Source organism: Somniosus microcephalus, chromosome 3 (assembly GCF_052327205.1).
Source record: "Somniosus microcephalus isolate GS21.2 chromosome 3, FLI_Smic_1.0, whole genome shotgun sequence".
NCBI classification, from domain to species: domain Eukaryota; kingdom Metazoa; phylum Chordata; class Chondrichthyes; order Squaliformes; family Somniosidae; genus Somniosus; species Somniosus microcephalus.
This window is the reverse complement of record NC_140989.1, coordinates 66,305,260-66,328,101: the sequence shown is the minus strand read 5'-3', so window position 1 is coordinate 66,328,101 and position 22,842 is coordinate 66,305,260. Positions and strand designations below refer to the sequence as shown.

The 22,842-nt window shown below is 46.8% G+C and overlaps 1 protein-coding gene across 2 annotated transcripts in view; it reads right to left on the bottom strand.

Annotated features, from left to right (window-relative positions):
- hhat (hedgehog acyltransferase) overlaps positions 1-22,842 on the bottom strand; it is a 390,783-nt gene that overhangs the window by 151,658 nt on the left and 216,283 nt on the right. For both annotated transcript variants that reach the window (XM_085980882.1, XM_085980888.1), the window contains one exon: positions 18,555-18,699. In XM_085980882.1, coding sequence (XP_085837008.1) covers positions 18,555-18,699 — 145 coding nt within the window. The remainder of the gene's footprint in view (positions 1-18,554; positions 18,700-22,842) is intronic.

The following is a 22,842-nucleotide window of genomic DNA, read 5'->3' as shown; positions in this document are numbered from 1 at the left end:
TTCTTAATTGGGGAAAAGCAAATTTTGCTAAGCTCAGAGGGGATTTAGCCATAGTGGACTGGAAACAGCTACTTGAAGGTAAATCAGTGTTGGAGCAGTGGGACATTCAAGGAGGAGATCCGGAGGGTTCAGACCAAACATGTGCCCTTAAAGAAAAAAGGTGGGACTAACAAATCTAGAGTCCCCTGGATGTCTAGAGACATGCAGGGTAGGATAAAGAGAAAAAGGGAGCCATATGACAGATACCGAGGGCTAAATACTCCAGAATCTTTAGAGGAGTACAGAAAGTGCAGGGGTGCAATTAAAAATGATATTAGAAAAGGAAAGAGAGAGCATGAAAAATTCTTGGCAAGTAAAATCAAGGAAAACCAAAAGATGTTTTATAAATATATTAAGAGTAAGAGGATAACTAAAGAAAGGGTAGGGCCTATTAGAGATCATGAGGGTAATCTGTGTGTGGAGGCGGGAGATGTCGGTAGGGTTCTTAATGAATACTTTGCGTCTGTTTTCACAAAGGAGAGGGGCAAAGCAGACATTGCTATCGGGGGGGAGGAGTGTGAAATACCAGATGAAATAAACATAGTGAGAGAGGAAGTATTAAGGGGTTTAGCAGCTTTAAATGTGGATAAATCCTCAGGCCCAGATGAAATGTATCCCAGGCTGTTAAGCGAAGTAAAAGAGGAAATAGTAGAGGCCCTGACCATCATTTTTCAATCCTCTTTGGCTTCAGGTGTGGTGCCGGAGGACTGGAGGACTGCTAATGTGGTACCCTTGTTTAAAAAGGGAGAAAAGGATAGACCGAGTAATTACAGGCCAGTCAGCCTAACCTCGGTGGTGGGAAAATTATTGGAAAGAATTCTGAAGGACAGGATAAATCTTCATTTAGAAAGACATGGATTAATCATGGATTGTCAGCACGGATCTGTTAAGGGAAGGTCCTGTCTGACAAACTTGATTGAATTTTTTGAGGCGGTAACAAGGAGGATAGATGAGGGTCGTGAGTTTGATGTAGTGTATATGGACTTCAGCAAGGCTTTTGATAAGGTTCCACATGGCAGACTGGTCACGAAGTTAAAAGCCCATGGGATCCAGGGCAAAGTGTCAAGTTGGATTCACAACTGGCTCGGAGACAGGAAGCAGAGGGTAATGGTTGATGGGTGTTTTTGTGACTGGAAGGCTGTTTCCAGTGGGGTTCCGCAGGGCTCAGTACTAGGTCCCTTGCTTTTTGTGCTATATATCAGCGATCTTGACTTGAATATAGGGGGTATGATTAAGAAGTTTGCAGATGATACTAAAATCGGCTGTGTGGTTGATACTGAAGAAGGAAGCTGTAGACTGCAGGAAGATATCAATAAATTGGTCAGGTGGGCAGAACAGTGGCAAATGGAATTCAATCCGGAGAAGTGTGAGGTAATGCATTTGGGGAGGGCTAACAAGGAAAGGGAATACACATTAAATGGTAGGACAGAGTAGTGTAGAGGAACAAAGGGACCTTGGAGTGCATGTCCACAGATCCCTGAAGGTAGCAGGCCAAGTAGATAAGGTGGTTAAGAATGCATATGGAATGCTTGCCTTTATTAGCCGTGGCATGGAATACAAGAGCAGGGGGTTATGCTTCAACTGTATAAAACACTAATTAGGCCTCAGCTAGAGTATTGCGTGCAGTTCTGGTCACCACATTACAGGAAAGATGTGATTGCACTAGAGAGGGTACAGAGGAGATTTACAAGGATGTTGCTGGAAGTACAGAATCTTAGCTATGAGGAAAGACTGGATAGGCTGGGTCTGTTTTCCTTAGAACAGAGGAGGCTGAGGGGAGACCTTATTGAGGTGTATAAAATTATGAGGGGCATAGATAAAGTGGATAGAAAGGACCAATTTCCCTTAGCAGAGGGGTCAAAAACCAGGGGGCACAGATTTAAAGTAATTTCAGGAAGATTTAGAGGGGATTTGAGGGGGAATTTCTTCACCCAGAGGGTTGTGGGGGTCTGGAACTCACTGCCTGAAAGGGTGGTAGAGGCGGGAACCCTAACCACATTTAAAAAGTACTTGGATGTGCACTTGGGATACTCTAACCTGCAGGGCTACGGACCAAGAGCTGGGAAGTGGGATTAGACTGGATAGCTCTTTGTTGGCCGGCGCGGACATGATGGGCCAAAATGGCCTCCTTCCGTGCTGTAACTTTCTATAATTCTATACTCCTCCCCCTCTGCCATTTTCCCTATCTGTCCTGTAAAACTTATAACTTGGTAATAGTTAGTTCCCAGTCCTGACTGTCTTGCAGCCATGTCTCAGTAATGGCTACCATGTCATATCTTCCAATTTGAATTCGTGCCTGCAATTCATTTAATTTATACCTTATATAATATAATATACTCTGTACATTTGTATAAAGAATGCTTATTTGGGTCATACACCCTAGCCTGTCCTTCAGCTCTGATGCTTTATTCACGTTTCTTATTTCTCTCTCCTGGTTTAATCGCTTTACACCTTTTAGTTTTTCCCTTTACCTGTAGTACCTAAAGTACAATTTCTAATGTTACTCTACTCTCTTCCCTTTCGTTTGTTACTGAACTACTTTTTGTGTTGTAATTTCCCCCTGAGCCCTCCACCCCATTTACTAGTTTAAAGTCCTTGTGACCACCCTATTTATCCTTTTCGCTAGGAACCTGGTCCCAGACTGGTTCAGGTGGAGCCCGTCCCAACAATACAGTTCCTTCCTGTCCCAATACTGGTGCCAGTGCCCCATGAAATGGATTCCCTCTTTCCCACACTACTCCTTTAGCCACGTGTTCACTTCCCTAATCAGCTTATCTCTACACCAATTTGCACATGGCTCAGGTAATAATCCAGAGATTATAACGCTTGAGATCCTGTTCTTTAATTTAGCTCCTAGTTCCTGGTACTCCCCAAATAGCACCTCTTCCTAATCTTCCCTATGTTGTTGGTCCCAACATGGACCACAACGAATGGATCCTCCCTTTCCTCTCCAATAGCCTTTCAAGCCGGTTCGAGATGTCCCTTACCCTGGCACCAGGTAGGCAATATACCATGTGGGACTCTCAATCATGTTTACAAAGGATGCTATCTGTACCCCTAATTATAGAATCCCCTACAACTACCACATTACACTTCCTCTCCTCCTCCTCTCCCCAATTTAGGACAGCCTCCTGCTCCAAGGTGCCATGGTCTGCATTCTGGCTGTCCTTCCGACAGTCTTTATCCTTATCCTCAAAAGGTAGCAAGTGCGTTGTACCTGTTAGATAGGATCAGTTTCTGTGGATCCTCGTTCCCTTTCTTAGCTGGGTTCCCTTTACTCTGCACACTATCGGTCACACCAAACCTATTCTGATCCTGCACCTTGCTATGAGGTCATAGTCATAACGGCACATAAGGAGGCCATTCGGCCCATCGAGTCCATGCCGGCTCTCTGTAGAGCAATCCAGTCAGTCCCATTCCCCCGCTCTATCCCCGTAGCTCTGCAAGTTTATTTCCCTCAAGTGCCTATCCAGTCTCCTCTTGAAAACATTGAGTGTCTCCGCTTCCACCACTTCTGTCGGCAGCGAATTCAAGGTCATCACCACTCGCTGTGTAAAAATGTTGTTCCTCACATCCCCCCTGTATCTCTTGCCCAAAACCTTAAATCTGTGTCCCCTAGTCCTTGTACCATCAACTAGTGGGAACAGCCTTTCCCCGTCTAGCCTAACCAAACCCGTCATAATCTTGTACACCTCTATCAAATCACCCCTCAACCTCCTTTGCTCTAATGAAAACAAATCCAGCTTCTCCAACCTGTCCTTGTAACTAAGAACCCCACATCCCCGGAACCATTCTGGTAAATCTCCTCTGCACCCTCTCAAGGGCCTTCACAAAGTGTGGTGACCAGAACTGGATGCAATACTCCAGTTGTGGCCTAACCAGTGCTTTATAAAGGTTCAGCATAACTTCTCTACTTTTGTACTCAATACCTCTATTTATGAAGCCCAAGATCTCATATGCTTTGCTAACCACTCTCTCAATACGTCCTGCCACCTTCAGGGACCTATGCACATTAACTCCCAGGTCCCTCTGTCCCTGTCTTTAAAACTGTGCCATTAAGTGTATATTGCCTCTCCTTGTTCCTTCTGCCAAAATGCATCACCTCACATTTCTCTGTATTAAATTCCATCTGCCACTTGTCTGCCCATTCTGCTAGCCTTACTATGTCCTGTTGCAGTTGATTGGTATCATCCTCACTGTTCGCCACATCCCCAAGTTTGGTGTCATCGGCAAATTTAGAAATTCTACTCTGTATTCCAATATTCAGGTCATTTATATATATCAAAAAAAGCATTGGCGCCAGCACTGACCCTTGGGGAACACCACTGTCTACCATCCATGGAAAACAGCCATTTACCACAACTCACTGTTTTCTGTCCTTAAGCCAATTCCTTATCCAAGCTGCCACTGACCCACCTATTCCATTTTGTTAACCAGCCTTCTATGTGGTACTTTGTCAAATGCCTTCCTAAAATCCATGTAGACAACATCCATTGCATTCCCTTCATTAATCTTCCATGTAGCTTCATCAAAAAATGCAATTAGATTAGTCAAACATGATCTGCATTTCACAAATCCATGTTGGCTCTCCTTAATTAGCTTAAACCTCTCCAAGTGCCCGTTAATTTTTTCCTTGATTATTGTTTCTAAAACTTCCTCCTATGCTGATCCACTCTGCATATTGGACAGAGTTTTTTTTTAATTCATTCATGGGATGTGGGCGTCACATTTATTGCTTATTCCCTAATTGCCCTTGAGAAGGTGGTGGTGAGCCGCCATTTCAGAGAGCAGTTAAGAGTCAACCACATTGTTGTGGGTCTGGAGTCACATATAGGCCAGACCGGGTAAGGACAGCAGACTTCCTTCCCTAAAGGACATTACTGACACTAGCTTTTTATTCCAGATTTTATTTTAATTAACTGATTTTAAATTCCCCAGCTGCCGTAGTGAGATTTGAACTCACATCTCCGGATCATTAGTCCAGGCCTCTGGATTACTAGTCCAGTAACATAAACACTGTGCTACCGTACACAGTCTCAAAACTAAAGTAAACTTCCAATATATATTTAACACCATCAAGCACATATAGTGACACACCTAAAAAAATTTACAAAACGTAATTAAAAAAAATATTTACCCAGAGCTATCATTGAGATGAAGTTGAATTTTTATGTATTTATGTTTACGATACCTCAGGTCCAGCTTAAATTGCAAACACTTCTATTCATGTATGTACCAGCTTCAATGCAAACAGAGGACAGCATAGAATGGAATACACTGCTGGTCATGCATTTTTAAAAATCCCAGTTTTATATGACTCTGTCCTCCCCAAAATATTTCTGCCTGAAGCAAATATTTAACTGTTTCAAAATATAAAGATAGTTCATTAAGATACCATGTGAAACAAAATTGGAAATGTGAAGTATGTGGGGTAACCATAATAGCTCAGGCAGCACTGAATCACTTCTTTCTTCAACATTTACTAGATCTCAGTGACCATGAATTATCAATGTTCATAAACAAAAGCATCACTGGCAAGTTAAAATATTCATTCAGTATTCATAATGTTATTACAAAGGTGAAGCAGCATATTTAGTTGAAGAATAATGAGCCCAGAGGATAGCCTCTGCAGCTTCTAAGGGCTCGATTTTAATAGCCCTGAGGAGGCGGATCTATAGCGAAAATCGGAAAAAATGGCTTCAGACACCCAACCCGCCCCCACCCTGATTTTCGTGAGTGCCTGTTCAGCCGCTCCCAAACTGACCCGATTGGTACCGGTGGGACAGGTAGTTAAGGCAGTTAAGAGCCTGTTAACTGCCTTGCTAATCCTATTTTCATAGTGGTTTCCCATTTTCGTGCTTCGGGGTCCTATTTCCCGACTTGTCAGAAACAGGCCAGGTTCAAGGAGACGTTGCTGGAGGGCATGATTTGTATGCATTGGTGGAACACTTTAAAAGTGCCCCTGGAACATGGCTGACATTCAAATGCAACAATTTTGCTGTTGTAGGTATGGGATAAGATTTTGCACATCCACAGACCTTGTGACTGTTCAAGCTGACACCCATCTGCAGTGTGCCATGAATGGAATAATTTCAGGCCACTTTGACTGTGTGCTTGCAAGCTTGTTGCCTCAAATGAAATCTATAGCAAGGGGATGGGAAAAATTTATGCCCTCTCATCCTGGTCCTCATAATCAGAGGAGTAGCAGCCGCGTGGCTCAGCGTAGATCTTCCTGGGAAGAGGGGAAGGAGGACGAGGGGAGCCTTGCATGCCCTGTTGTGACCAATGCAGCATCCCCCCAGTTCACTGCTGCTCATCAAGCATAGTATGCACACTGCCATGCCACATTAGCATAAGCTTACTCTTCAACCATAGGTGGCTACCATATGGCTCTGTAATTGCAGGCGATACTTGTCCAACGTCATACATAACCTGTGCTATACCCTGTTATTTCCTATCACTTTTACCATCAGCATTACAAAAGCAAGTCGCCCTGAGCCCTCAATGCGCTTTTGCCATTTCCTATAACACATAGGCCACACAATCAACTGTTCGCCATCATTTTTCTTTTACACATCACAAAAGGATAATAAACCAGCAACAGTCAGAAAAAAAAGATAAATCACCCAAGTGAGTCCCCTTGTGACTATCGGTGCTTAATCTTTCTCTTACGCATGCTTATACATGGTGCTCCCCCTGTGGCTTCAGCAGATGTAGAGGCACCTTGCTGACTAGGATGCTGTGCCTGCTTAGACGCCTTTGGCGGGCGTCCTCTGGGTTTGGGAGCCTGGGAGGGCTCTTCAACAGTCTGCTCTTCCTGCGGTTGTGCAGGGGCTGAAATGGCCATTTCAGTTGTCTACGCATAGTGGGTCTCTGACCAAGGGCTCCGCAGTGGCACGGTTGTGTGAACGCTTTGAGAGGAGCCCACATGTCCTTCTGTCCTGCAAACAACATCCCTCTCATGGGTCAGCTGCACCTCCGTGCTGGCAAGTGGCTGGAGAGCACCTTGCTGCACTTCAGGGGGACCATAAGGATCCGTATCTGCACTGGCAGTCCTCATCAAAAGAACGTCCATGAAGCTCTGGTCTCTCTGCTCAAAAGAACATAAGAAACATAAGAAGCAGGAGTAGGCCAATCGGCCCCTCGAACCTGCTCCGCCATTCAATAAGATCATGGCTGATCCAATCTTGGCCTCAACACCACTTTCCCGCTCTCTCCCCATACCCTTCGACTCCCTTATAGTTCAAACGTCTGTCTATCTCCGCCTTGAATACATTCAATGACTCCGCCTCCACAGCTCTCTGGGGTAGAGAATTCCAAAGATTCACGACCCTCTGAGAGAAGAAATTCCTCCTCATCTCCATCTTAAATGGGCCTTATTCTAAAACTATGCCCCCTAGTTCTACATATCCCCACGAGGGGAAACATCCTCTCAGCATCCACCCTGTCAATCCCCCTCAGAATCTTATATGTTTCAATAAGATCACCTCTTATTCTTCTAAACTCCAATGAGTATAGGCCCAACTTGCTCAACCTTTTGTCATACGTCAACCCCTTCATCCCAGGAATCAACCTAGTGAACCTTCCCTGCACTGCCTCCAATGCAATTATATCCTTCCTTAAATATGGAGACCAAAACTGTACGCAGTACTCCAAGTGCGGTCTCACCAGCGCCCTGTAAAGTTGCATCAAAACATCCCTACTTTTATACTCCATACCCCTTGCAATAAAGGCCAACATTCCATTAGCCTTCCTAATGTATCTCCAGAGATGGCATTCTATTTTAAACAGTTGCCATGTTTTCCTGACTCTGGCGACTTATTTCCTCCATGGTCGTAGCCATCCTTTCCACTGAGGTTGCCAGCCTTTCCACGGAGGTTGCCATCCTATCCATGGTGGTGCGTTCACGTGCCATTGCCTCCACCACGGCAGTGCTGATGTTACAGATGACTCCTCCATTCTCTCCACACTCGCACTAACCCTGGAGGCAAACCCTTCCAGAGACAGCTACACTTGTTCCTGTATTTCACGAACTGCTCTTTTTCTGGATGGCCCCAGAGGCACAGCGTCTACATGCAGCTCAGCAGAGCTAGGAGAGTCCTGCAACCTCTGCCGAGGACTCTCCACTGCTGTCGCTGTCTCCACCATCTGCTGATGCTCACTTGTGTGCTGTGATAGACCAGGTGGCAACACTACTCTAACTCGCGAAGGCCCCACCAAGGTGTGCGTTGCTGCGCTGGTGCTGGGTGTGCTGAATCATGGTGACACTGGTCCCTCAGAGGCTTCAGGTTCCTCTGAGGAGTTGTCCGGGTCTTCGTCCTGGATCGTGAGGAGGGGGGCGCTCGATGGTCCTGTGGGAGAGTAAAGGCATGATTTAGACATCTGATATTGATGTAGCGAACACATCCTTTTGAGTAGATGATACAACGCGATTCTCTATGAACATCATATGCCATTGCATTCTGAGAGGGATGAAACTTTATTATGTCACCAGCTTCCTCTAGTGTGCCCGTCTCTCCATTGCCCACTTCCAGGTCCTCGCCACCGCCAACAATCTCATTTGCAGCCTCCTCAGCACTGGTCAATGCGGCTAGGGTAGGTGTTCCTCCTACAGTCATTGCTCTCTCCCTCTTATTATGGGTTATCTTTTCCTGCAAGGAGGGACACAAGCAGTGTTTCAGCCAGAGTGATGAAGTGAGGGTCCCTACCATAGAAGCTTTGAGGGAGATGAGGATGGGATAAGGTGACAAGAGGAAGCTAGCTCCCTGTGCATCGTTAGTTGTTGCCACTGCATGACAGTGAGAGCGAGTCTAAGGGGTGCATAGGCAGGATGCTGAAGTGATTCAGTGCAAAGATAGAGATGAATAGGTAAGGTTGCAAGGGAAGTAAGAGTAAGGTGGTATGTGGAGGAGCAGGCTTACAACGCAGAGTGATGGTGATGAGAAGAGAAGGGAAGCAGATTGAAGGCAAGTGTGATGGGATACTCACTTTTGATGTTCGCACAAGATCATTAAATCTTTTTGGGCACTGGATCCATGAGCATGTATGTATGGACCTTGCGCTCACCTCCTCAGGCCATCAGGAGGGAAGAGAATCTCCCTGCGCCCTCTGACAGCATCCACAAGAACATGGAGAGAGTCATCATTAAAACGAGGCGCTGCCTTACCTCTGGAAGAAGTCATTGTGTCTAAATCAATTTCAATGAGTCCAGGAATCTACAAGAGAAAGGTTTAGGCTGAATGGCAGCTTTAAAAGCAGCAGCTATGATGACGTCATCAGAGGTGGCCAGCCGATCCGATCGCACTCACTGGACCAGCCAGCGCGCCTCATTGAAATCAACAAGCTCACTGAATCAAAATCGGACATCAGCAGCTGATCCTGCCGGAAGCGGCTCCAGAACCTGCCCACCACGCAACCCGACTCCAAACCGCCTCAGGAATTAAAATCGAGCCCTAAATATTTGTCAGTATTCACAAGGAGGTGCTTTTAAGAATTCTTTAATAACTTCAGTAAAGATGCCCACACACTGCTGGCTGCAAAGTATTGAACTGAGAACTGAATGCCAGATTATTTTTTTAAATTATCTTTTCCACATTTAAACCTCATCTGCATCTGGAAAAAATAAATTTTAAAATCTTTCTTTACTTTTTTTAAAATCCCCCAATGGTAAATATAGGATTTGAGTCTAATCCCATTCATCATTGCAGGACTTAAATAATTGAAAAAAATTAGGCACCAGAAAAGTCTTAGGTTTCAGAAGAAGTAGACATATAGTGGGATTCAGAGCAGGGGGCAGATTTTCTGTTTTAAGCGCAGAAGCAGTGGGAATGGTGTGGAGCTGGCTTTGCGCCTGCTTGAATTGCAGATGGCCATTTGCACAGTAATGTCTGGATTGGACCTCACTTCATAAGCAACCTGCCACTGGGAGCTTGTACAAGTCTGGGGGTGGGGTGACTTTTGTGCACTGCTGTAGCAGCTTAAAGAGCAGCAGTAGCCATTTAAAAGGTAAAACTACTTTTGCAACTTTAGAGTTGGAACAGCCTGGAAGTTTCTCAGGAGTAGTTATTGAGCACCAGTGCCAGAAAAACACCAAGCTTTCAGATTCTGCAGTTCCCTTATTACTGAACAAGGTGGGTGAAAGGAAGGATGCCCTATTTGGCACTCCAGGACACTTTCCACACAGGAGAGAAATACAGAGTGCCTGGTTAAGAGTAATGACACTGGTGAATCTGCTTCAGGAAGTTGAGAGCCGGCAACAAACAGCTGGTACATATATTATTTAAAAATCCCTACTGTTGAAATAAAGATCTAGTGAACTTCATAAGAAATTCCACGTTAACCACTGGTATCAAGCAACACCTTGTAAGAGTATCATCTAAACCTCTCGATTGTATTTTACTTCCCCCACATATAGTCCAATGCATTCTTTCTCGAGGAACATCTTACAAACTCAGACTTCAGAGATTCCATCATTTCATTTGGATGTGTGGTGAACTGTAAAGGTACCAGAAATAAAGGGTCAGCGTTCCAAACCACCAGGGCATCGAGTCCAATTCCACCCCTCAAATTGTAATGTCATTTTGAAAAAAAAAGTCTGTTAATCCCTACAGTGGCCACACTTAAAAAGTACTTTGTAGCGATGAAGTGCATTGGGACATCTTGAGGCCGTGAAATGTGCTGTTTAAAAGCAAATTATTTATTTCCTTCTTTCTAATATTTGTGGCAGCAAACTTTCTAGATAATCTAATCTAAGCATGATCACTTCAGCAAAGCCAATGTCTTTGGCATTGAAACACATCAATAATATTAAGATTCAGAAATGAAAGACAGATCATGAAGGAGCACAAATGAGGAAGATATGGCAAGAGGTCAAGAATGAAGAGATCTTTTGGCCAGCAGCACTTCCACTGCAGCCTCTGAAAATCTGGGGTATCTATGCCCTGCTGTAGACGTATGTTAGATTCTGAAATGACATTCACGCTTACTTTAAAGCAAATCATTTAAGTTAAGGTGTCTGATTTGCCTAAGCTGCTGCAGCCATTTAAATACTGCTGGAGGCTCACCTTTAATATTAAGCCGATCCCAGAAATGTTATTAGGGCTAGCAACAATGCTGTCAGGTGGGGGATAGCCCACTTCCGACAACAACTGTGACTGAAAGGAAAATCTGGGCTAATGTGATTGTCCTTGAATGGGAAAAATGCAGAGCAAAGTGTGATTTTTTTTAAATTACTACTATAAAATGCAAAATTTCACAATAACTTGCTTTTTATCAGAACATTTCAGATTCATCTGCTGATAATGCAAAGTTCATTTCATCCACTGGTTACATCCATTTTGTGTTGGGTAATGATTGAAAATTCAGCAAAACATTATGGCCTAGAAATTCAGTATAGCCACGTTTGGGGCGCTACAGCCGGGCGGCCGCTAAAGTTTGCGCCCGGCGCAACTTAGCGCCACCTTCGCCGATATTCAGTTGCATCGCCCCAAGAGGTTGCTGCTGCGCTAAAACAGGCGATGCACGACTATCATTAGGCGCTAAGCCGGCGGTCCGGGGCGCTACCCCCGAGGGCAGGCGCAGCGCAGGTGCGGCGAGTTGCTGATTGAAGGCAGACACTCTGGCGCCGGTCAGCTCTTAAAGGGGGAGGGTGGATTTGTTTGGCTGCCACGCCCTGCACACTGCAGCCCTGAAGCAAGGCCTGACCACTGCTGCTTGAACTGTTCAACGCCCAGAACAATGGAGAAGGCCAGGGAGAGAGCGCAGCGCTTCAGCGAGGGTGACCTGAGGGTGCTGGTTGGCGCAGTGGAGCGCAGGCGCCATGTTCTGTTCCCTGAAGGTGGCAGGAGGCCGCTGCCCAGCGCCTATCGGAAAGCCTGGAGGGAGGTGTCAAACAGGGTGACCTCCAACAGTGTGGTTGCCAGGACTCCTGTACAATGCCGAAAAAAATTCAACGACCTCACTCGGGTTGTCAGGGTGAGTACCCTTTCCAGTGTCCTCCTCATCCCTGCATGTGCACCTCACTTTATGGGCAAAGGGACCTGAAAGCCCTAATGCCCAGCCCTCATCCAGCAGCTGTGGGACTGTCATGAAAATCACTTGCACATTCAGGACTTTACACACTGTCAGGGCTATTCCACCATGGGAGGCAGTGCAGACAAGATCAGGGCTTCACACTGTCAGGGCTAGTCCACCATGGGAGGCAGTGCAGACAAGATCAGGGCTTCACACTGTCAGGGCTAATCCACCATGGGAGGCAGTGCAGGCAAGATCAGAGCTTCACACTGTACTTAGAGGCCGTCCTTTCTCTTGCAGGGCAAGCTGGCGCACAACCGAAGGCAGCAGCGTCAGACCGGGGGAGGCCATCCTGACCTCAAACAGCTCTGCGACCTGGAGCAGCGTGTGGAGCGCATTATGTCAGGCCGGCTGATTGGCCCCGTCGCCAGTGGAGATGCCGACCCTATTGTGGGCCCCAATGGTAAGGGCATCACCTTTTTTACACCTCTCTTTCCACTTACGCCTCACACCAGCATCCTTTGCCACTGTCGGACCAATGCAGTGCATAGCAGCACTCATGCCTCCCTCGCTGCCGCCCTGTCCTCACTCTAAAGCAACTCTTGTGCCTCCCTGCTTTCAGATGGTGACTCGCCAGGTGAGGAGGCGGCCCCTCAAGCTGGCACTGTGTCCGAGTCAGACATAGAGGAGGAGGAAGAGGAAGCCAGACCATCAGGGACACCCTCAGCCGAGGCAGCCCATGGCCATGATGGTGACACGTCTTCCCTGGAGGGGAGCAGGGGGGAAGGTTCGGAGGATAGTGAAGCTCCGGGGACCAGCGGGCTGCAGCAACGCGGGAGGGGTGGGGAAGCTCGGCGGCCTTCTCCCCGGAGGGTGAGTGCGGCCTCCAGTCCTGCTACGGTGAGCGCAGAGGAGGTGCGGATCCTAGCGGAAATGGGCGCCCAGGCTGAGCGCAGGCACACTGAGCTCATGGCTGCAGTGGCAAGGATGCCTGACTCCATAGAGTCACTGTCAAGGAGTGTGCAGAAATTCGGGGCAGCACAGGCCAGGGGTCTGCAACAATTCAGTGCAGCACAGGCCAGGAGTCTGTAGGACTTCGTGGCAGCACAGGCTAGGAGTCAGCAGGACTTCGCTGCATCACAGGCGGCTTCTAGCCAAGTGCTCAGTCGTGCCGTGCATTCACTGGCTGGTGTCATGCAGACACAGACCAGGGCCACACGGGCACTAACTGCTGCCACCCTCGCTGGATCGGCCAGGCATCGCCAGGGCACTCGCCGCGCCGCAGCAGCCCAGCAGTCTGTGCTTCAGCAGATTGCTGCGCATGCTGCAGTGCTGGCCCGTGCGAGTGCCAATGTATCAGCCGACCAGGGAGTACCTGTGATCTGTCAGGTTGGCAGCATTCCTGCAGCCAAAACTGTCACTCCTCCATTGCAGCTGCCACCAGCCGTTGGACAGACTGCTGCCGCCCAAGCAGAGTTGGAGCAGTCAGCAGCCAGCCCCTCCAGGCCCAGAGCTGGTCCAGGCCGACCCCCAAGGGCATCTGCCGTCTCACCATCTGACCCTCAGCAGCCTTCCCCCAGCCTTGCTGCAGCCACTGGGGTCCCATTGAGGAGGAGCTGCAGGGCGGGTAGGGGCCAGTCACGGATGCGAAACGCATCACCCTCGCAGGGGAAAAAGTAGAAGGTGTGGCCAAATGTTTTGTTTTACTTGTAAAGGCCGAGACTGGTCTATTTGTTTTACTTGTAAAGGCCGAGACTGGTGTATTTGTTTTACTTGTAAAGGACGAGACTGGTCTATTTGTTTTACTTGTAAAGGCTAAGACTGGTGTATTTGTTTTACTTGTAAAGGCCGAGACTGGTGTATTTGTTTTACTTGTAAAGGCCGAGACTGGTGTATTTGTGTTTTTGGGGGGGGTTTCTCTCCATTAGTTTGTTATGTGGGAAGGGCACAGAGGTATCATAGTAATAAATTTTCTTAAATCGCACTGTCCATGCTTTCTTTTGGAAGTCCTGGTTGCCCTGCTCGGCTGAGGGCTTGTGGAGCGGCTACATTCATCTTCTGCCATTGGCACAAGCCATTCCCTGAGAGGGGGCCTAGAACCGACTTGCAATAAGCCGCCGACGGGCGGCCCTTGCACTTTCTGTCTCCCTCCTGTGCTGGTCCTCCTCCTCCTCCTCCTCTGGTGGTCCTCCAATGTCTGCTGGCAGTGGCTGAGTCCTGCGGATAGCCAGGTTGTGCAGCATGCAGCACACGACAACGAAATGGGAGACTCGCTCAGGCGAGTACTGTAGGGCTCCTCCGGAACGATCCAGACAGCGGAACCGTTGCTTCAGCACGCCGATTGTTTGCTCAATGATGTTCCTGGTTGCTTGATGGCTGTCATTGTATCCCTCTTCAGCAGGGGTGCTGGGCGCATGGAGCGGGATCATCAGCCAGGTGCACAAAGGATAGCCTTTGTCCCCGAGAAGCCATCCTCGTGGGTGAGGCTGGGCCTCGAACATGTCTGCCACAGAAGTCTGGCGCAGGATGAAGGCATCGTGGCTGCTGCCTGGAAAGCGGGCATTGACAGCTAGGATGAGCTGCCTGTGGTCACACACCAACTGCACGTTGAGCGAATGGTAGCCCTTCCGGTTGCGGTAATCCTCGGCATTCTCTAGAGGTGCCCGCAAAGCCACATGCGTGCAGTCAATGGCGCCCTGCACCATGGGGAAGCTCGCTAATGCTGCAAAGCCCATTGCACGCTGTTGCTGCTTGTCAACGGTCATGGAGAAGGAGATGAACTGACGTCTCCTTCTGAGAAGGAGATGAACTGACGTCTCCTTCACCTGGCGGATGCAGCAATGTACCGCAAACTGGGAGATGTTGGAAATGTCCCCAGTAGCGGATTGGAAGGAGCCGGTGGCATAGAAGTTGAGAGCCACCGTCACCTTCACTGCCACCGACAGAGACGTCCTGCTCCTCAGCTGTGGCTGCAGATCTCCGCAAAGCAGGTGGCAGATCTCAGTGACCACCGCCCTTCTGAATCGCAGCCTCCGAACACACTGCTCCTCAGACATGTTCAGATATGAGAACTGCTGGCGGTATACCCTGGGTGGGTAAGGCCTCCTTTGCCGATGCCTGTTGCCCCTTCTCCGTCTGGCCATGGCTGGCACTCTCTCACGGCGTCTCTGAGCCCTTTGAATGCAATGGAGAAGCCCAACGTTTCCACCCATTGCAGCCCCCATTATATGTTTCCAATCAATGCTATGGCTCTGAAGTTAAAGACAAGTGCAAAGCTGTGGCCTGAAGCCACAAGTACCTGTGCGAGTGTTGAGCCAAACCAGAAAGCTCTCTACCTTTGTCTCTCTCCAAAGATCCGTCTCTTACAAAGAAGGAGTGGTGCAAAATGGCTGCCATTTATACTGCAGGAGGAGTGCCCTTTAATTAGCGCCCCCCCGCGCCCCGCAGCGACTGGGAACCGTTCCCCTCTACCAGTCGCTAGGGGCGCCAGGCGCACAATAGGCCGGTGCCACTGAATTTCCGGTTTGGGGCGCACAAAGGGCGTTGCACCATGAAATGACGTCAGGATCTGCGCGCGCAAAGGTTTTGCGCCGCCGCGAAATCTTAACTTAAGTTCGCGAGAGGCGCAGATCGCGCTGCGCCCGGGCGCTAGCCACTTAGCTCCCCACATCTCCTCCTCCTAAGGCGCTAGCGGCTGGCGCAAACCACTGAATTTCTAGGCCTATGTCCTTAAACAAGTCAATGATCTGGAAAAATACAATTAGTAGCAGTGAAGTGAAATTTCTTTACTCCTCAGCTGTAATCTCATACTGTTCAGGTTCTTTTAAGAGTATTTCAGTAACTTTTCATAGCTTCTGTGACTATTATATCTCCCTCATTCATGTTGCTCAAAGATCAACTACTACATTTTGACTCTCTCCCCCCAAGCGAATGATCTATCTCGGCCTCCTCACGAGGTCCCCACCATCACAGAAGCCAATCTTCAGCCAATTCAATTCACGCCACGCGATATCAAGAAATGGCTGAGCGTACTGGATACACCAAAGGCTATGGGCCCCGACAACATCCCGGTTGTAGTGCTGAAGACTTGTGCTCCAGAACTAGCCAAGCTGTTCCAGTGCAGCTACAACACTGGCATCTACCTGACAAAGTGGAAAACTGCCCAGGTATGTCCTGTCCTCAAAAAGCAGGACAAATCCAATCCGGCCAATTACCACCCCATCAGTCTACTCTCAATCATCAGCAAAGTGATGGAAGGTGTCATCCACAGTGCTATCAAGCTTACTCACCAATAACCTGCTCACCGATGCTTAGTTTGGGTTCCACCAGGACCACTCATCTCCAGACTTCATTACAGCCTTGCTCCAAACATGGACAGAACAGCTGAATTCCAGAGGTGAGGTGAAAGTGGCTGCCCTTGACATCAAGGCAGCACTTGACCGAGTGTGGCATCAAGGAGCCCTAGTAAAACTGAAGTCAATGGGAATCAGGGGGAAAGCTCTCCACTGGCTGTAGTCATACCTAGCACAAAAGAAGATGGTTGTGATTGTCGGAGGCCAATCATCTCAGCAACTGGACATCACTGCAGGAGCTCCTCAGCGCAGTTTCCTAGGCCCAACCATCTTCAGTTGCTCCATCAATGACCTTCCCTCCATCATAAGGTCAGAAGTAGGGTTGTTCACTGATGATTGCACAGTGTTTAGTTCCATTCACAACTCCTCAGATAATGAAGCAGTCTGGGTCCGCATGCAGCAAGACCTGGACAATATTCAGGCTTAGGCTAATAAGTGGCAAGTAACATTTGCACCACACAAGTGCCAGGCAATGACCATCTCCAACAAGAGAGAGTCTAACCACCTCCCCTTGACATTCAACGGCATTACCATCGCCGAATCCCCCACCATCAACATCCTGGGGGTCACCGTTGACCAGAAAATTAAGTGCACCAGTCACATAAATACTCTGGCTACAGGAGCAGGACAGAAGCTGGGTATTCTGCGGTGAGTGTCTCACCTCCTGACTCCCCAAAGCCTTTTCACCTCCTACAAGGCAGAAGTCAGGAGTGATAGAATACTCTCCACTTGCCTGGATGAGTGCAGCTCCAACAGCACTCAAGAAGCTTGACACCATCTACGACAAAGCGGCCTGCTTGATTGGCACCCCATCCACCACCTTAAACATTCACTTCCTCCACCATTGGCACAGTGTGTACCATCTACAAGATGCACTGCAGCAACTTGCCAAGGCTTCTTCAACAGCTCCTCCCAAACCAGAGACCTCTACCGCCTAGAAGGACAAGGGCAGCAGGCGCATGGGAACATCACCACCTCCAAGTTCCCCTCCAAGTCACACACCATCCTGACTTGGAAATATATAACCGTTCCTTTATCGTCACTGGATCAAAATCCTGGAACTGCCTCCCTAACAGCACCGTGGGCGTACCTTCACCACACGGACTGCAGTGATTCATGAAGGTGGCTCACCACCATCTTCTCAACGGCAATTAAGGACGGGCAATAAATGCTGGCCTTGTCAACAATGCCCACATCCATGAATGAATTAATAAAAGGCTGTAGATGCTAAAACAACAACAACAACTTGTACAATTGGAGCTTTCAAGACTGAGATGGATAGATTGTTCGGTAAGGGTATCAAGGGATATGGAGCTAAGGCGGGTAAATGGAGTTGTATAGATCAGCCATGATCTAATTGAATGCCAGACCAAGCTCGAGAGGCTGAATGACTTACTCATATTATTAGTGGTCCTATGTTCCAAATACATCGTTCTCTGATCAGGACTTTTGCCACACATTTAATTGTGCAAAATGTCCAAACAGTAGTAGTTATCCATAATACACACTCAGTTCAAAAGCATCCTCTTTATTAAAAAGCACTTTGAGATGTCTTCCTACACACGAGGAGCACTACAATAATGCAAGCTGTTATATTACAGCAGTAAGCAAACCATCAAGTTCTACAGAGTATTTGAACTCACTAATTTTGTACTCACCTAGCGATGCATCCAAGTATTTGATTAATCTTGCTGATAATAGGCACAATGACTGGAAATTTTCAGTCAATAATCCAACCAACTCTTTTTCCACCTTTGCTTTTGGGTATTTGTTCTATATCCATGCTTCATGTTTCTTGTTTCAATATGCATTACCTTATATTAATCCATTTTAAAATCCATCTATCATTGTTTAACTCCTCTATCTAATTTATCCAGATCTCTGCAAAGCCTATCAATGTCCTCTGCATTAGTTACATATAGCTTAGTGCCAAGAATAAATTTATAATAATACAACCTTCCTCTCACTCCATATTGTTTATAGGTGTCTTCCACAATATCAATGCTCATAGCACTTAAAAGTGTGCCACTGTATCCAACTGGAAATCACACCAAGTGCAGTGCCTTTTGGCTAACACAATTTCATTTAAGAAAAACAAGACATCTTAGCAAACAATTGCCAACTTCTTGGATTTAACTGCACTTTAATTACCTTGTACAAATGTTCTGTTCCAATAGATCTTCCCTACTTGATTCCCACAGAGAAACACCAAGTTGGATAAAATGAGCAGGGTTGTGGCAACACTCGCAAAGGCAGCATGAGCCCGACGCTGCATTCTGGTCGACAAGGATCTTTCCTTAAAAAGAACAAAGGTAGACACTATTAAACCACTTAGTCCTTATTTTCCCACTTAATTTCCTCTAAACAACCTCCCATGAACTTGGGTTATCAAGTAACTGCATACACCCCCAGTATCTTGGCTAACACTGTTTCCTAACCAGCTTCCAAGGGGTCATATTCAAGGTGCAGCCCCTAAACTTTTCCCTTCCTGCTTTCAGATAAGACAGCTTGGCTTTGTAACCAATGGCCTGTTAGACCAAGATCAACAACTTACCATAAAGAGGAAGCCCAGGCATGAATGTCAGTTGAGGCTGAAATTAGCCTGACATCAGTAGTAGGTAAAATGGTAGAATCTATTATTAAGGACGTGGTAACAGGGCACTTAGAAAATAATAATAGGATTGGGCAGAGTCAACACGGAGTTATGAAAGGGAAATTGTGTTTGACAAATCTGTTAAGAGTTTTTTGAGGTTGTAACTAGCAGAATAGATAAGGGGGAACCAGTGGATGTGGTGTATTTGGATTTTCAGAAAGCATTCAATAAGGTGCCACACAAGAGGTTATTAAAGAAAATTAGTGCTAATGGGATTGGGGGTTATACTAGCATGGATTGAAGAGAGTAGGAATAAACGGGTCATTTTTGTGTTGGCAGGCTGTAACTAGTGGGGTACCGCAAGGATCAGTGCTTGGGTCTCAGCTATTCACAATCTACATCAATGATTTGGATGAGGGGACCAAATGTAATATATCCAAGTTTGCTGATGATACAAAGCTGGGTGGGAATGTAAGTTGTGAGGGGGATGCAAGGAGGCTTCAAGGGGATATTGACAGGCTAAGTGAGTGGGCAAGAACATGGCAAATGGAATAAAATGTGGAGAAATGTGAAGTTATCCACTTTGGTAAGAAAAATAGAAAAGCAGAGTATTTTTTAAATGGAGAGAGATTGGGAAATGTTGGTGTTCAAAGGGACCTGGGTGTCCTTGTACACGAATCACTGAAAGTTAACATTCAGGTACAGCAAGGAATTAGGAAAGCAAATGGTATGCTGGCCTTTATTACAAGAGGATTTGAGTATAAGAGTAAAGACATCTTACTGCAATTATATAGGGCCCTGGTGAGACCACACCTGAAGTATTGTGTACAGTTTTGGTCTCCTTACCTAAGGAAGGATATACTTGCCATAGAGGGAGTGCAACGAAGGTTCACCAGACTGGTTCCTGGGATGGGGGAATTGTCCTATGAGGAGAGATTGAGTAGACTAGGCCTATATTCGCCAGAGTTTAGAAGAATGAGAGGTGATCTCATTGAAACATACAACATTCTTACAGGGCTTGACAGGGTAGATGCAGAGAGGATGTTTCCCCTGGCTGGGGTGTCTAGAACCAGGGGCCACAGTCTCAGAATAAGGGGTCGGCCAATTAGGACTGAGATGAGGAGAAATTTCTTTACTCAGAGTGTGGTGAATCTTTGGAATTCTCTACCCCAGAGGGCTGTGGAGACTCAGTCGTTGACTATATTCAAGACAGAGAGCGATAGAATTTTGGATATTAAGGCAATCAAGGGATATGGGGATAGTGCAGGAAAGTGGAGATGAGGTAGAAGATCAGCCATGATCTTATTGAATGGCGGAGCAGGCTCAAAGGGCCAAATGGCCTACTCCTGCTCCTATTTCTTATGTTCTTATTCAAACCAAGTCTTCTAATACACCATATCACCGGCCAGACTGTTAATATTCAACCATTGCGCTACAGCTACTTTTTTTTTTTGATTTGGTCAGAAACCTTTTTGTATGGATAGTTACGACATCTGAAGTATTTAATTATGATAACCAGTCAAAACAAAGGAATCTTTCAGATGATATTCAAATTTCCAACCATTGTTTGTGATCACATATAATTATTTATGTTTTATACATCTATAGATAAAAAGTGTCCATAGGGTAACATGTCTTCATTGGACAATTTTAAGTCACACTACCTGGTGGGAGCCGCATGTTGGAGCCACACCCCAAACCAGCATGCTGTCTGTGCTTGCCGGAACGCCAGGCGCAGCCCGTCGAGCTAATATAAATGAGGCACTGCCCTCAAAATGGCTCAGGCCTCTCAGCAGGGACTTCAGGCGGGTGGGCGCAATTGCATCACTTGCTGCCCACCCCAAAGCATTCCCAAACTTAAAATTGATCCCTATGACTTTAGGCCGCAGGGTAATTAGTGTGTCATGAACCAGTCGAACACTTACTCGTCTGTCTCTGAGCAGATCTGTGTCTGTTTAGCCTCCATTTCAGTTCATCATTCAGCCCATTATTTTTTCCATTTATCTGATTCTTTCCACCATTGAATGCTTCTATTTACTTGTTTTATTCTCCTCAACTTAGCTGTTTATTTATGCATTTAACATAGATCCATTCCTCCTCTTTAATTATTTGCAGCCAGAGCCATTCCTAGTCATTTCCTCATGTTTTCTCACCTAGAACCTTTCCTATTCAATCATTAGTTACCTCTTTGCAGCCAACCTCTTTCATATCCAGCCTGGCTCACTCACATTTTGTTCTTTCCTTCTTTATTTAATTATTTTCCAGCTGCAGTCCTCAAGATCTATTATTTTTTAATTTCCTTTGGACCATAACCACATGTTCATCACAGTTAAGAATCCAATCTGTTCTAGTCTCTGAGCCACAGCAGATCCACTATAATATATAAAAATGCACTTTGCATCATTTAATGCTCCTGCCATTATATAACAGTGTATCCTCCGACTCATCATGAATGCTGTCACAGGAAAACCACTAATATTTATAAAATAGACATATATAGCTAAAACATGGGCTTAGGGCAGGTAATACCCTTCGATCTTATTTTTTCTTTATTATCCTGGCATTATTTACAGAAGAGTAGTATATAATTAATGCTAGTTTAGTGAATACTTTGTGTTAATTGAGCAGAAATTGATACAAATCCAGAACACATTACTGTTAGATATACTGGCCTGGATTTTACGGTGCTTCCAACAGCATATGCTATCGGAGCCCTCAGAATGGCCCCGCAAGTTCTGGGTATCTGTATGTGCGGCGCTTGCGCGAAAACCTGGAACTTGTGATCTGTCAAGTTTTGTTTGGACAAGTCCACCGCATCCGCTGTAAATTCACTTTCGTTGGCGCAGAGTTGGACTACTACCCAGCAAATACCCACAAAACCCTTATGCCTGGTAAAAGCAGGCGTAAGAGTTAAAATTAATGTTAAAATAATTTTTTTTAAATGATTTAAACATTCATTTACATTTAAAATTAGTTTAGGTAAATTTTGTCCCATTAAAAATGTTTACATTTATTTTTCAAAAAAATTAAATTTTTATTTTAAATGTTTAATTAAAGGGTATTTTAATTAATTTTGAACTTGTGATCATTTATTTTTATTTAAGTGGTGTGAAATTTTATTTATTAGGTGATTTCGATTATGCTTATGGGGATTCCGTATGATAAGCCTTTCCACCTAGAGGTAGGATCCACCGATCAGAGTCTTGCTGCCGTTCTGTACATGGTAAACCTATGCCAATCGCGTACGCCTCGGGTATTTTAACGGGTGTGGAGAAGAATTTCACTGCGTGAGCGAAATCTGCTGGTCACTTTTTGAGCGGTCAAACACTTCGGGCTAAAAATTCGGCGGCGCCGCGTTTGGGGCGCCAAGCTCGCCTGGGTGCCGGAATTTGCGCTCCGGGCAGAGCCGCTTGCGCCCTCCCGATATTCAGTTGGAGCGCCCCAAGAGGGACTCGGGGCGCTGCTCGAGGCTCCCCGCGTCCCGCTTGGGGCGCTCAAACTGAATATCGCAGCGCTACGTGCCGCAGCGCCACATGCTGAGGCACGGCGCGCTGCGGTTCTGCAGGCCTTCCTCCCCTTCTTAAGGGGGAGGGTCCTGCACCAGCGCGCTCACCGATCGCGAGTGCCGGCAAAAGAGCCTGGCACCGGGAGAAGTGCCGGGCTCTCGGGACACAGCCAAAACTGCCCGGGGGTGGGGGGGGGGGGGGGGGGGGGTGGCGCGAGGAGGTGCTGGCAGGTGACTACCGGAAAAAATGGCCGCCCCGCACCTCCACCTTAATTTGCGCCACTACCGCCACAGGTAGGCCCCGTGAACCAGTCGCGATTTGCGACCGGCGCTACAGGGGG